The 14826-nt window shown below is 39.6% G+C and overlaps 1 protein-coding gene across 1 annotated transcript; it reads right to left on the bottom strand.

Moving 5' to 3' along the window:
• Nucleotides 1–1548: 1548 nt before the first annotated feature.
• LOC139442651 (uncharacterized) lies at nucleotides 1549–9989 on the bottom strand. The gene is made up of 4 exons (XM_071223512.1): nucleotides 9739–9989; nucleotides 6074–6247; nucleotides 4688–4815; nucleotides 1549–1773 (listed from the first exon to the last, which is right to left on the bottom strand). Exons 1-4 carry the CDS (start codon nucleotides 9888–9890, stop codon nucleotides 1703–1705), a joined length of 525 nt encoding a protein of 174 aa, XP_071079613.1. The 5' UTR covers nucleotides 9891–9989; the 3' UTR covers nucleotides 1549–1702.
• Nucleotides 9990–14826: the final 4837 nt, after the last annotated feature.

Raw genomic sequence — 14826 nt, forward strand, 5'->3', positions numbered from 1 at the left:
GGGAAAAATTGCGTTAGATCAGTGCCCCTTTAACAATCAAGTACGCTAAAGTATTACACATGGTGGGTGGAGGACCAGGGGCACTTTGAGTTTGACGGGTGTCATCAACTGGTCAAGTAACATCACGGTTTGTATATTCACGTTGATTGGACAGTATAGACTGGCGCCAACTAATCATGACGGCGTCTTCAGAACAGAACAGAACTTTATTTCTCCCAGGTTTAGGCTTACGTGGATAACGGAAAATTTTGTTTAAGTGATAGCACATTTGTAATTCAATCTAATATACTTTCCTTGATTGATTATATGGCTGCGGTCGTAGATCCGGATGTATCTAAATATGCTCAGTATATATACAGGGTTTATTGTTATACTATTAGGATTAATAGATACAATTGAGTATTCATACCCTTGATCATAAAGTTAGTCACTACTTTCACACTTTGATTTGTATGATTTTGGTTATGATTAAATTGACAAAATATGAAATCATTCCGTGTATATGTGTATTATATATTGTACCCCAATATGTAATTAAATTGTGTATAAATAAGGACACTAGGTTAATTACTGTAATTGATTATTTGATAAACATATTCACATTTAGTTGTGTGATATGTCACAGAGGTAAAGCTAATTCATAACAACTAATTGTCCCATTTATTTGATTTCTATCTTTTATATGAAACAAATGCTATAACATGGGGTGATAAACTTCATTGGCAATAGACGTAGCATATAATTGTCCACATGAACACTCAACTCTGTTCAAGACATGTTTATTCATTTTGTCAGCATTTAAATCGTTGCATTCCTGGCTCAATGATTCATTTGACGAAATCTTGTTCCCAGTTTTGAATTACCGTCAGATAGTTCCAGAACAATTATAAAATTTTCAGCCCTATGTGTTGCGCATAATTCCGAGATAATTCGAAGTTCATATTCTTGTACGAACACTTATCAAAATTCATTTATACCTAGTACTATTATGTACATATGTATATTAGTTCAAATTATAATAATGAGGCCCTCTATATTCTCGAAACGGTCTTTGTTCTACGACAACCGTAAGTCGGTATGGGAAAACAAAATATTTGTTTAATTGTTCAAAGTTCAAAGTCAGTGTCATATGATTATAGACAAGGAAGATAAGAAATTAAATATAAAGAGTAGCCACTTTAAATGACAGAATTTCTTTGAGTTAAATTTGCTCATGATTTGGTATTTTCGTGGTACATAGTGCCAAAATACTCTTACTTATTTACTTTCATGTCATTACTAATCTCACATAAGCTCAAAAGTTGTACAACAGATATGATTATGACATGTTGTATCCAAACATTTCCAAACAAATCCAAGCTTGGAAATATGACCTTTCCAAATATTGGAATGGTCATATTTCCAATTGGAAAGGTGGTATTTCCAAGTTTTGGATTTTTTGGAATGGATGATATTTTGTCCAGTGTTGGAACTTGTCTGCTTGTGTGTCTTCGTTCGTTCAGTTCCGTTCGATCGCCCGTTCGTTTAACACAATAAGATAAAGTCAGCTGTAGTAGAGACATTTTAGTCGTTGAAAAATATATTAAATATAGTAGGAAGTCGGTATAAACCATGGACAAAACAGACATACAGAATCACAGATCTAACAATTCCTGATTTAATATAAGACGACGCATGCGCAACATCCGTGGCTCGCCGTGATTCAGTGGCCGTCGCTCTGCACAAAGGTGAAGATGAGCGTTTCCTGGTGTTGAGGGACGTAGGAACTGACCCCTGAAAATAGAATCACATTTTTCTTATATTTGAGTTTAAATAGCTTCTCAGAAGACTTGTCGCCATTGCAGCCACAACGTTAAAAAAAACATGGATCATGGACGTAACCTTTTGACGTTTTCACGGCACCAATCGGTTAGCTCAGTCTGGGTAACTATCTCTTATACCCTTTAAACTTTCACTTTCACTACTACTACTACTACTACTACTACTACTACTACTACTACTACTACAACTACTACCTCTACTGCTGCTACTTTTACTACTACTGCTACTACTACTACCACTACTGCTCTACTTTTACTACTACTACTACTACTACTACTACTACTACAACTACTACCTCTACTGCTGCTACTTTTACTACTACTGCTACTACTACTACCACTACTGCTCTACTTTTACTACTACTATTACTACTACTACTACGACTACTACTACTGCTGCTGCTGCTACGACTACTACCGCTACTACTACTACTACTGCTACTACAACTGCAACTACCGCTCCTTTTACTACTACTACTGCTACTACTATTACCGCTACTTTAACTGCTACCTTTACTACTACTACTACTGCTACTACAACTACTACTACTACTACTACTTCTACCACTTCTTCTAATACTTCTACCACTACTTATACTACTTCTCCCGCTACAAATAATACTTCTGCCACTATTTTTTCTACTACCACTATGTTTACTGCTACTGCTACGTCTACTGCTACTGCCGCTACTATTACTACTACTACTACCACTTCTGCTGCTGCTACTACTGCTACTGCTACTGCTACTGCTACTACTACCGCTACTTTTACTGCTACTACTACTACTTTTACTGCAACTGCTACTTTTACTACTACTGCTACGTTTACAACTAATGCTACCAAAAAATTGCTTCTAGATACTATCTACAACTACGACTTCCTGACCACCCGATCCCGTTAGTCGCCTCTTACGACAAGCCCAGTCGCCTTTCAAGGCAAGCATTGGTTGCTGAAGACCTATTCTACCCCAGATCTACACGGGTGTGTTAGCATGTGTGAAGTTGTAAATACAGTAAACTACGGTTATAACGAACTGACGGATATAACGAACTTACTTTTTTGGTCCCGACTATTTGCTGTAGTTATACTGTATATATGCTTATAACGAACTACGGTTATAACGAACTAAAATTAGTAGTCCCTTTGAGTTCGTTATAACCGTTCTTTACTGTATGCTACATTTTCAAAGAGTTAACATTCCCAAGAACTTCGATATGTTCTCCCATGTCAACACAAATAATGCTGATGTCATCGCTGTAAATAGAGCACGAACTGACTGAACAACAAATCAGCTCAGAAAACCATCTGCGTTACAAAAGGTAGCCTTGGTGATTGAAATACGATTCATATGAGACCGTCATGTCTTTTCAATCACCCTTGGAAATGGTTCTTCCTATATGAATAGCTCCTCAATTGCATTGTTAGCCTACAGTGAACCTAACATAAATACCCGAACATAACGAGCATACAAAGAGTCGTGTAATGAAACTCATTCATGATAATAAAAAAAAAGGTCGCGACTGTCTGACTTCTATAACAGAAAGCCGTAAGTCCCAACGTAAATCCAGTTTTACAGCTATTGATTTAAAAAAGACATAGGACTGTTTTGGAAAGGACGTTACTATGGGATAAATGGAGTAAAGTTGGTGGGAATGGAAATACGTTTAAAGCTGTCACTTTATAAATAAAATGTCATATTTCTGTACGCATTTATGGCCTTTATACACCCTGGTATACTTACATGTATATGTTTGTTATCACCCTTACTTTGTAATTTGAACATTAATGATGTCATTGTAACCGAGGGCAAATCATCATTGGGTGTAGATATTGGTGATGTCAAGGGTGCAGCTCTGGTCTAGTTCGGCAAGGGTGAAGCTGGACTTTCATAGTCAGTTAATGCCCTTGCCTCCGGAAGATGGCGAGCAGTGCCCTTAGTTTACTTATCACAATATATAAATCCGTGGGTTGTTTGCAGTATCAATGTATGGCATGGCCTACTATTGAATATGATGTTGCAGTATTGGGTACTTAAAACTTTTCATGTATAAATGCAGTTCATAATCGTGACATGCGCTTTTTCTTCGTTTACGCAAAATATGCACCAGAAAATGATAGTTTTCTGTGTGACATGGAGTGATATGCCACTGTTGCTGATCGCGATTGTACAGGCGCTAGTGTGATTTTGATTGAAATCGAGTTAAGAGTAAACAAGCTTTGGTTTTACAAAAGAAACTAAATTGGCATTTTAGAGTAGAGTAAAATTTCTGACCTTAGCCTTGACCATTGTAAATTCCTTTTTGTTGTGTCTCAATCGTATATTTAATGAGTGTCATGACCTATGGAGACAAGCAGTATCAAACCGGATGGTAGAACTGGCACAGGCGGTAATAAGCTTCGAACATATTCAACTTTCTATAAATGAAGTTGGTACTGAATTTTATGTAAATAGAAGGGCATATTGGCATTTTTCAGATGTGGTTTTGCCTCCTTAAGAGTTGAAACTGGAAGATAAGATAGCTTTCCTTTACCTGAGATGTTGTATTGTATTCTTTTTTATTGAGGATGAATATCACTTTGGACTTCTGTTAGTATTTCGTAGAACTAGTTCCGTATGGAGCGGCTCATGGTTTATGTAATTTATCTTGTATATTTATGATTATATATTGAGGTGAGATGTTAATATACGATCTGTCTGTCTGTCTGTCTAATATGGTGAACCCCATTATTATTAACCATTTGCTTACCCCCTCCCTCTTAATCCTAATCTAGCAAGAACTTGCATGGCTGATTTCCAGAAAATAGTAGCGATCAGTGATCTGTGAAAATAATTTTGTCATCGTCCTGCAATGGACCCTGACCCTACCTAGAGTGAGAGACACCATGTCCTGATCTGTTATCTTCCACCATGTTTTATTCAGATTGAAGTCAGCCTTCAACCCATTGATGGTGTCGATGAAAAAGCCCCACTTCTCATGATAGTTTCCGGCAAACCTGCAAATATTAACAAAAATAGAGACACATAATAACAAAAGAGACAAATATAACAACAATAGAGACACATAATAACAACAATAGAGACACATAATAACAACAATAGAGACATAATAACAATAGAGACAAATATAACATCAATAGAGACACATAATAACAACAATAGACACATAATAACAATAGAGACATATATAACATCAATAGACACATAATAACAATAGAGACATAAAAATAACAATAGAGACATAATACCAATAGAGACATAAAAATAACAATAGAGACATAAAAATAACAATAGAGACATAATAACAACAAGAGGGACAAAACAGAATATCTCTCATCAGAGATTTCGTACAATTTTGAAAAGAGTTTTATCGTTTTTATTTAAATCAAAAAATAATCTTTTGTCCAGTTACAATGATGTATAGAGAGAATAAATGGCAATTGAAACAACGTTAGCTTTTCAATTTAGCACCTCCACAATACCCACGGCAACTGGTGTGTCAAATGTATGAAACCACCACCCTGTAGTGAAGGGCTTCGAACACATATGCAGAGATAAGGCTAAAATATAACAAAATATATCATCAACGTTATTTGAGGGATATTGGAGGGCTTATATTGGCTATTGGATATCGGCTATAACGAGTTATGCACCTCCACCCCACCCCATTGACCAATCAGATTCTACCTCACATATTACTTGAATTTGCTTAAAACAAATGGCGTCGCCCAGTGAAGAACTATAATTAAGATTAATATTGTAATAAAACGGGTCTTACTTTGCGAAGTGCATCAAATCACGCGATCACCTTGATTATAAAAAATGAAAAGATTTGGAAAATCTGTGTTGACGCTAGGTTGTTGGTACACATGCTTTTCAAAGCCTGCCGTCGGCCGAAATTAACACGTTGAAATCCATGTTGTTTACAAACCGGATGTCTAGTTCGTTAGGCGATTTTGATTGGACTATGTAGAGACTCGTTAGTCCAGCCAAAATTAACTCTGGAATTCCAGGTTTGTTCGGCAAGGGTGGAACCTGGACCTTTATAGTCAGTGAACTCCCTTGCCTCGGGAAGATGAAAGACGCGACAATATAAATAGACGTCCAATGAAATCACGCCCGTGTGCGAGGGAAAATATGTGGGGAAATGGGGAAGATATGGTAGTGAATGGGATTATGGTATTTACATTTAGTTCTTATAAATATAGAGTATGTGGATGGTTGGATCTAGGATGATGACCATCAAACATTTACCTGAACTCCCTTTGCTTTTTCGCTGCATTCTCCAAGAAGAAGATGAGCTCTCGTTGTCTCATCCCATACAGCTCAACGGAATGATTGAAATAGGGCTCAACCAGGGAGTTCACTACACTCAACGCCACGTCGATCTCGGGGCCGCAGAGGCCGCAAGGCGTCAGGTAAGGGTTCCTCAAACAGACAAAGGCGAATACTGTCGTTACTGGATAAAGGGGCTATACCTAAACATCAAATGTCGTTACTGGATAAAGGGGCTATACCTAGTCATCAATTGATGTTACTTGATAAATGGGTTTTATCTAGACATCGAATGTCGTTACTGGATAAAGGGGTTATACCTAAACATCAATTGATGTTACCAGAAATGTCCTTACAAATTTAAGGGGTAATACATAGAGTTGAATTCGATTGAAAGGGCAATGCCTTGAGCTGACATGTCGTTACCCTGATAAAGAGCAATATATAGAGCTCAATGTCGATACTCGGATAAAAAGCATTATCATATAATGGGTAGGTTTCTCGGCAGGATAAAGCCAACGGATAAAAACGATATCCGTTGGGGTCATATGCCGATAGAGATGCAAATATCAAAGGTCAAGTAGGGACTACTTTCACTGTTTATAAACAAACATGGCGTCGCCCTTGTCATTCGGCGATCGAGTCAGAATTAACCATAGGGAATCTGGATAAACTACAGAGATAATTGCAATCATTATCAAAGGAACAGTCTAATATACTGAAAATCAGTGTCTAACTGTGACGTAGCGAAGGCATCATAAGTTTTGGCAACTTTGGAGAAACAATTTTGCGAGGGCACGAGGCCTAGCCAACCGGGATCAGTAGCCATATCTGTGCTTGTAGACCTCTGCGGCTTGAAACCTTCTCCACCAAATTAAAATAGTTGGGTTTGGCCGAAATATATTTGAATTGTTACCTTGTTTCGTTTTGACGCAGTGTGTACATCTGACTACACTGCTTAACGTTATGACAGGTCAGACCGACTGTCAACAATCTATGAACGTGGCCGTGACGTCTCATATACTATGGTTAGAGTAGCTTCCCTTTGACAAAGTGCAGTTACTCTAGCGGACAAACCGATGGATTGCCGCGAAATGCAAGTAAAAACAATTGTTGTTTTGCGTATATGTTGCTTTGCCACTGTATAAGAAACAGATTTCAGTTGGAACTATATTGGCTACTGTCATTGTCCGACTGACACATCACTTACCCTGTGACGTAATAAATATTAATGCGCGCATTCCAGGAAAATCCGCAATGTTTCGGTAATGTTTGTGAGAGAGGGAAAGCGATTTTGAAGCACAGAATTAAGAATGACATTATACGATAAAGAGGTTATCACGCTTGTGTGTTTGGGGATGGTAAATATCCTGTATTAGGAATAAACATTCTGTATTTAGCTCGCCAAGGCTCGCTAAATACAATGTTTATTTCTAATGCAGAATATTTACCATCCCCAAACACACTCGCGTGATAACCTCTACATATATAGAGCTCAATGTCGTTACTCGGATAAAGAGCAATTTCTAAAGCTCAATGTCGTTACTCGGATAAAGATAAAAAAACTAGAGCTCAATGTCGTTACTCGGATAAAGAGCAACATCTAGAGCTCAATGTCGTTACCCTGATAAAGGGCAATATCTAGAGTTCAGTGTCGTCACTCGGATAAAGAGCAATACCTAGAGCTCAATGTCATTACTCTGATAAAGAGCAATACCTAGAGCTCAATGTCGTTACTCGGATAAAGAGCAATACCTAGAGCTCAGTGTCGTTACTCGGATAAAGAGCAAAACCTAGAGCTCAATGTCGTTACTCGGATAAAGAGCAATACCTAGAGCTCAGTGTCGTTACTCGGATAAAGAGCAATACCTAGAGCTCAGTGTCGTTACTCGGATAAAGAGCAATACCTAGAGCTCAGTGTCGTTACTCGGATAAAGAGCAAAACCTAGAGCTCAATGTCGTTACTCGGATAAAGAGCAACATCTAGAGCTCAATGTCGTTACTCGGATAAAGAGCAACATCTAGAGCTCAATGTCGTTACTCCGACAAAGAGCAATACCTAGAGCTCAATGTCGTTTCCCGGATGAAGGGGGAATAAATAGACCTGAAATGTCGTCACGTGGTGAATGGGCTAGATGGTAGCCGTGACGCGTTGACACAAGTTGCAGAGACAAAGAAACAAACCTTATCGTGACTGTTTGATAGTGATTAGCAAACACATGCTTCTTATGATTGTAAACAGGAGTTTGTCCTTTCAATTAGTTTGCCCCGTGTATGGGCACCTGCCTGATCATCCACGTAGTAGTGTAGAATACGACAATTGATAAAAACAGCAGAACAATAGTTCGGTGGTTTCATTTGTCAGGTTATAGCTACTCATGGAATATGGTGGTAAGGTGAGGTGAAATGGTGTTTACTGTCGCGTTCAATATTGTTGCACTTATATAACGAAATTAACGAAATGCATCCACGTGTGTTTGTGTGTTTTGTATTTTCTATTTGTTTGTATGTATGACACATACACGCACGCGCGCGACGTTTAACTTCACCTCACCTCACCTCACCTACTCTGTTTGTCACGCTCTGTCGCAGATTGTATTACTCCGACCTGATCCACCCACCACCGACAACTACACTTCCTGGTGCAGCGTCAAGCCAGTCGTTATCCAGTATCTTCTAGGTACATCCACGTAAACAGCTCCACGTTACACAACACGACAACGTCGCTAAACGTTCTCTCCAGGGTTGTTCTGTGCGGCGGGTCTAGTCAATAATCCGTGTCCCATGGTGTCGTGTATAGCCATGCACAACTGTGTCCCTTGGCTGTGCCAGGATGCTCTGGTGTGTGTGTGCGTGCGTGCGTGTGTGTGTGGCTGCTTGTATATATACTAGGCCGGATTAATGCCGATTTTATAGTGCTAGCCCACTGAGACACCATGCCGCAGTTTAACAAGAATACCCCACTAAGATACAGTATACTGACTCCGAACCGACCAGTCCTTGTTTTATTTAGCCCCTTAATGCCGAGTCGCCTTTTACGGCAAGCATGGGTTGCTGAAGACCTATTCTACCTCGAATCTTCACGGGTCTGTATAGATGAACCAATGGTCGAACTCTACACGCTAGGTACCTTGTCATCCTGTCATGGCAAATGTGAAAAACGTTCATTCCGTATCTGTTTTGACACTAACACGTAAATACTTGGTAGAGTAGCTGTTAAAGTGTTTGTCGTCAACCCGAAGGACTGGGTTTGAACCCCTACATGGGTACAACTTTTAAGCCGTTTTCTTGTGGGTTGGGTGTAACGCCGCTTTCAACGGCATTTACGGGTAGAACCGCGAGTCAGTTCAAATCTCATGGGAAAGCACAAGCCCCAAGTCCCGCAAGCCAAAGAGGGTGTTACCGTAAACCTTTACGAAATGATAGAGATTTTAAGATTCAATGTTAATGGACGGACAACGGACAAGACAGATACCATACGCTCACATTGACGATGTCACGGTAAGCTAAACGCAGCAAAGAAACAAAATCATCGTCATCATCATCATCAATATTATACATATCGGGAGAGATCGAGAGACACACACACACACACACACACACACACACACACACACACACACCTTGGACCATGGCTGTCTTACCCTGTTGTAGTTGACGGGTTCGTTGTTGTGGTGGTCGTATTCCCACCGGTGCCGCTACCGGTCGTGGTGACGTACAGTGTCGCTCCTAGACCCACCGCCACCAGAATGGAAGCAATCACCCCCACCGTGATACCAGTGTTACACTGTGTCATCGTGCACTGCTAGACTTGGCGTGAACTGCGTCCTTCTCCCTAGGCCTAGCTCATGTCATGCGAGTATGTATCTCCTCGCTGTGGTCATGTGACAATGAATGCATGCGACGCATGCCTGCCTTTCGTTATTTCTTGTTATTCTCACCACCTTAACAATATACGTTGTTTTTTCTACATCCGAAGATCCGGGTTCACTAGAGTGTATATATATAGGGCTTGTCAACAACCCGTCACTATTGACGTATTTGTCAATGCTGTCATATTTAAATAAGATAAGATTAATTACTTAACGTCACATCTGCATGTTTTCTACATATACTAAGCATGGGTGTGTGGGTGGTTTTAAGCCGCTTTTAGCAATATTCTAGCAATATCACGCAAAGGACACGAGAGAGAGAGAGAGAGAGAGAGAGAGAGAGAGAGAGAGAGGTTATCACGCGAGTGTGTTGGGGGATGGTAAATATCCTGCATTAGGGATAAACATTGTATTTAGCGAGCCTTGGCGAGCTAAATACAGAGTGTTTATTCCTAATACAGGATATTTACCATCCCTAAACACACAAGCGTGATAACCTCTTTATCATATAATGCCATCCTTTAATTCTGTGCTTTAAAACAGCGTTCCCTGTCTCACAAACATTACCGAAACATTGCGAGTTTTCCTGGAATGCGCGCATTAACATTTATTACGTCACAGGGTAAGTGATGTGTCAGTTGGACAATGACAGTAGCCAATATAGTTCCAACTGAAATATGTTCCTTGTACAGTGGCGAAACAACATATACGCTAAACAACAGTTGTTTTTAATTGCCTTTCGCGGCAATCCATCTGTCTGTCCACTAGAGTAACTGCCCTTTGTCAAAGGGAAGCTACTCTAACCCTAGTCTATGAGACGTCACGGCCACTGTCAGACGCAAGCTCCTTCCCTGCGCGTGACACCTTCGTTACACTCTCGGTAACATCGCTGCCACCAGTGTGGGCGCGGACATTACAAGAATCTTGAAATCCGCCCTCCAACCCCATATGTAGTAACGTTTATACTTTTGTTTATGTCTTTGGGAATGCCATCATATTTCAATTTGAAAAGGTTTACGACTGACCATGTTTTCCAGATGAATTTACTTTGTTGTTTTGATAATCAGATTGGTTCGAGATTGCAGACTATCGGAAAATCAACCAACTTCTCCCTTACATTCCTATTACATGTATACGATAGTACAATAATACGATAGTTTTAATGAAACAGAAATTCAAATTGACAAACGAAGAAAGTAATTTAGCAGCGATAAGTGTATTCGGCGTCTCTTGTTTGTAAACATAACCGTCATTCGGTTGCGAGTTCAACTCCAAGCATGGTCATGGCCACCTATTCACAGTGGGGAGTTTTGACTGGTGGCAGCGATAGTATAGAGAGCTCCGGGAACGTACTATCGCTGTGAGGAGCTTGGGTCAGACGTTGTTGACAGTCGGTCTGTCCTGTCATAACGTTAAGAAATGTAGTCAGATGTACACACAGCGTCAAAACGAAACAAGGTAACAATTCAAACATATTTCGGCAAAATCCAACTATTTTGATTTGTGGTGAAGGTTTCAAGTCGAGGTCTAGTCCTCTACAAGCACAGATATGGCTACTGATCCCGCTTGGCTAGGCGTCGTGCCCTCGAAAAATTATTTCGAAATTTATATCTCCAAAGTTGCCAAAACTTATAAAATGACTTAGCTACGTCACAGATAGACACTGATTTTCAGTATATTAGACTGTTCTTTTGATAATGATAGCAATTATCCCTGTAGTTTATCCAGATTCCCGATGGTTAATTCTGACTCGATTGCCGAATGACGAGGGCGACGCCATGTTTGTTTATAAACAGTGAAAGTAGTCCTACTTGACCTTTGATATTTGCATCTCTATCCGGATATCGTTTTTATCCGTTGGCTTTATCCTGCCGAGAAACCTACCCATTATATGATATATATATATATATATATATATATATATATATATATATATATATATATATATATATATATATATATATTATGGCCCCGTGAAAAATTCAGCAACCCAATTCTTGTCGTCAGAGGCGACTATCGGGATCGGTTGGTCAGGCTCGCTGACTTGGTTGATGCATGTCATCGTATCCCAATTGCGCGGATGCCAATCACTGGATTGTCTGGTCCAGACTCGATTATTTACAGACCGCCGTCATAGAACAGACAAACAACCATATGTATAATAAGACATACATTAGAAATGGACTAGCACCATGGTGCTACATGTGTAAATTAACGGACTTGAATGTCAGCTTTGCTTAAAGCCATCAAACATTGGCGTGCTGATATTTGCCGCCTACAAAGTTTATACTGTTCTCTTACCTACCTATTGACTAGGAGGCTGAGGGCGTAATCAGGAGATAAACATGCTGTGTTTTTAATGTAGGACTATTACTTGTATTTGGTGGGCTAAATTGAATATGAAATCAAATAAACAGGGTGGGTTTTCAAATGATAAATCTAGTTGGTTATTGGAATTCGAAACCTCTGACTGACCAATCACAATCGACTATTTTCCCCAAGTGAATGATGATATTTTCCTGAAACACAGGTTTCGTCCTATAGAGTCATACATCTGTTTCTCTTAATGGAAACTCCGGAATACGAAAATACTAAACTTGTCAAGGTTTGATCCACGGGAAGTGTCTTTGGATCAATTAGATAATCATAAAACTATAGAAGTGTAGTCAATGAAAGTTTAACTTACAAATATACTACTCAAAAGAAGTTAAGGATCACCTGATTCTTTCATATTACAATAGTTAATCTCTCATGCCATGACAGATTAACATTACCAATATGAAAGAATCGGGTGATCCTTAACTTCTTTTGAGTAGTATATTCAGATCAATTCACTGTGTAGTAAATTGTGATTATCATAAAACTATAGAAGTTTAGTCAACGACAGTTTAACTCTCAAATCTCCAGGTCAATTCACTGTGTCTGACACTTTTGTCTTCCCAAATGTTGAGATCATTTGATCAATCCCAGGATAGTTTGTCTACAATATGATAAATACGAATTAAAATTGACAACCACAAGAACAGTTTTTGAGATTTGAAACACTTTTGAGATATTCAGTTGTTATCAAGCACATCTAACACGGCTTTTCACGTGTACCCTATGACCCGCCCTACAATATAAACGAATGATGGCAGTGTAAACTTTAAAACCCACTTGATAGAAATGTGTATAAAGGTTTATAAAAGGTGTTTGTGACGCACTGAAGAAAAACGGGATGCACGGAGGTGAGGTGAAATGGGTGTTAACGTCACGACGTAAATAGATCAGTCGGTAGTTTCGCTTTAAGTCCTACTTCAGTTAAATTGACATCTCTTATGCAACCTGTTCACAATAGTTTAATTTATATGTCCATGTTTTTATACCACATCTTCAATATAACGGCAACCTTTGTACCAAGCTGTACGACCGTGAAGATCCGGGTGAGAATATGTCTTCAACAACACCTGCCTGTAATAAGAGGCGATTATGCTTGTCGTTAGAGGCGACTAACAGGATCGGATGGTCAGGCTCGCTGACTTTGATGCATGTCATCGTATCCCAATTGCGAGGATCTACCTCATGATATCAGTCACTGGGTTTTCCTGTCCGGACTCAATTATTTATATACTGCGAGTGAGGCGTTAAACAAACAAACCAACACACAAACAAACAAACCTAAGCTACACGATAAGCGGAAGGATTTCGTTTTTCCAATTGTGAATTGACTCTTCATATCGAGCAGTATACATTCAGCGTTAATATAGCGTCAACATTTCTCGGTTGCTTCGGCATCCCACAGTATGTACATGACATTCTTATTTCACAGAAAGGCACATGTCGATTATACAACTAAACTTCAAGGTGAAATATTTCACTAACAAAGGCCTGGTTAAGTCATTTCAGTAATGTTATGGTAGACATTTAGAGGTATTTACTAAGATGACACGTTGCTTGTCAACAATATGTGTGACCCGTAGAATAGGTCTTCAGCAAACCATGCTTGCTGTAAAAGGCGACTAACGGGATCGGGTGGTCAGTCTCGCTGACTTGGTTGATACATGTCATCGATCCCAATTGCGTGGATCGATGCTCATGATGTCAATCACTGGACTGTTTGGTCCAGACTCGATTATTTACAAATCCCCGTCATGTAGCTGGAATATTGCCATATTGTGGCGTTAAACACCAAACAAACAAACAAAATGTATACCAGACGTCATATCCCGACGGCGTGGATCATTGATCATAATATCAATCACTGGACTGTCTGATCCGGATAGGCCGTCGTCATATGGCTTGGATATTACTGAGTGTGGCGTTAGGATGGGCAACAAAAAAAACTTTTTAGATGAAAATTGTGTAACTGCTGCGGAGAGAGGAGGTCACGCTGACCATGTTCGCGAACACCCTGTGTCATCACTGGTCTTCAGCGTTCTATTCACACAAGTTAATGTTTGTCCTTTCCGTCCACTGGAATCTAATTAGGCAGATTTTAGAGACGGATTAGTCTCTGTCGTTGACGTTTTGAATTTGTTGTTTAAAATGTAATTGTAACTTAACGACACTTCGAGAATCAGTATATACTAAGGGTATGTCGGTATGCGGTTAACAGTGAAACTATGCACCATCACAACTGCATTGCTGCCCGAGTCATCACATGTACCTCTGACCCGTGAAGATCCGGGATAGAATAGGTCTTCTGCAACCCATGCTTGCAGTAAAAGGCAGCTAACGGGATCGGGTGGTCAGGCTCACTGACTTGGTTGATGCATGTCATCGATTCCAATTGCCTGGATTGATGCTCGATTGTTTACAAACCACAGTCATATAGCTGGAATATTGCTGAGTGCGGCGTTAAACAACAAACTAACAACCTGT

The sequence above is a fragment of the Haliotis cracherodii genome, unplaced genomic scaffold (assembly GCF_022045235.1).
Source record: "Haliotis cracherodii isolate W230 unplaced genomic scaffold, xgHalCrac1.p SCAF_5, whole genome shotgun sequence".
NCBI lineage: Eukaryota > Metazoa > Mollusca > Gastropoda > Lepetellida > Haliotidae > Haliotis > Haliotis cracherodii.

Bases quoted from the DNA above. Each gene is read 5' to 3' on its own strand.
- LOC139442651 (XM_071223512.1), bottom strand. From the start codon at position 9,890: ATGACACAGTGTAACACTGGTATCACGGTGGGGGTGATTGCTTCCATT. The intron at 6,248-9,738 runs GTAAGACAGCCA...TGTCTGTTTGAG, and splicing joins AACCCGTCAACTACAACAGG to GAACCCTTACCTGACGCCTT. The intron at 1,774-4,687 runs GTAGGGTCAGGG...TTCTATTTTCAG, and splicing joins CATGGTGTCTCTCACTCTAG to GGGTCAGTTCCTACGTCCCT.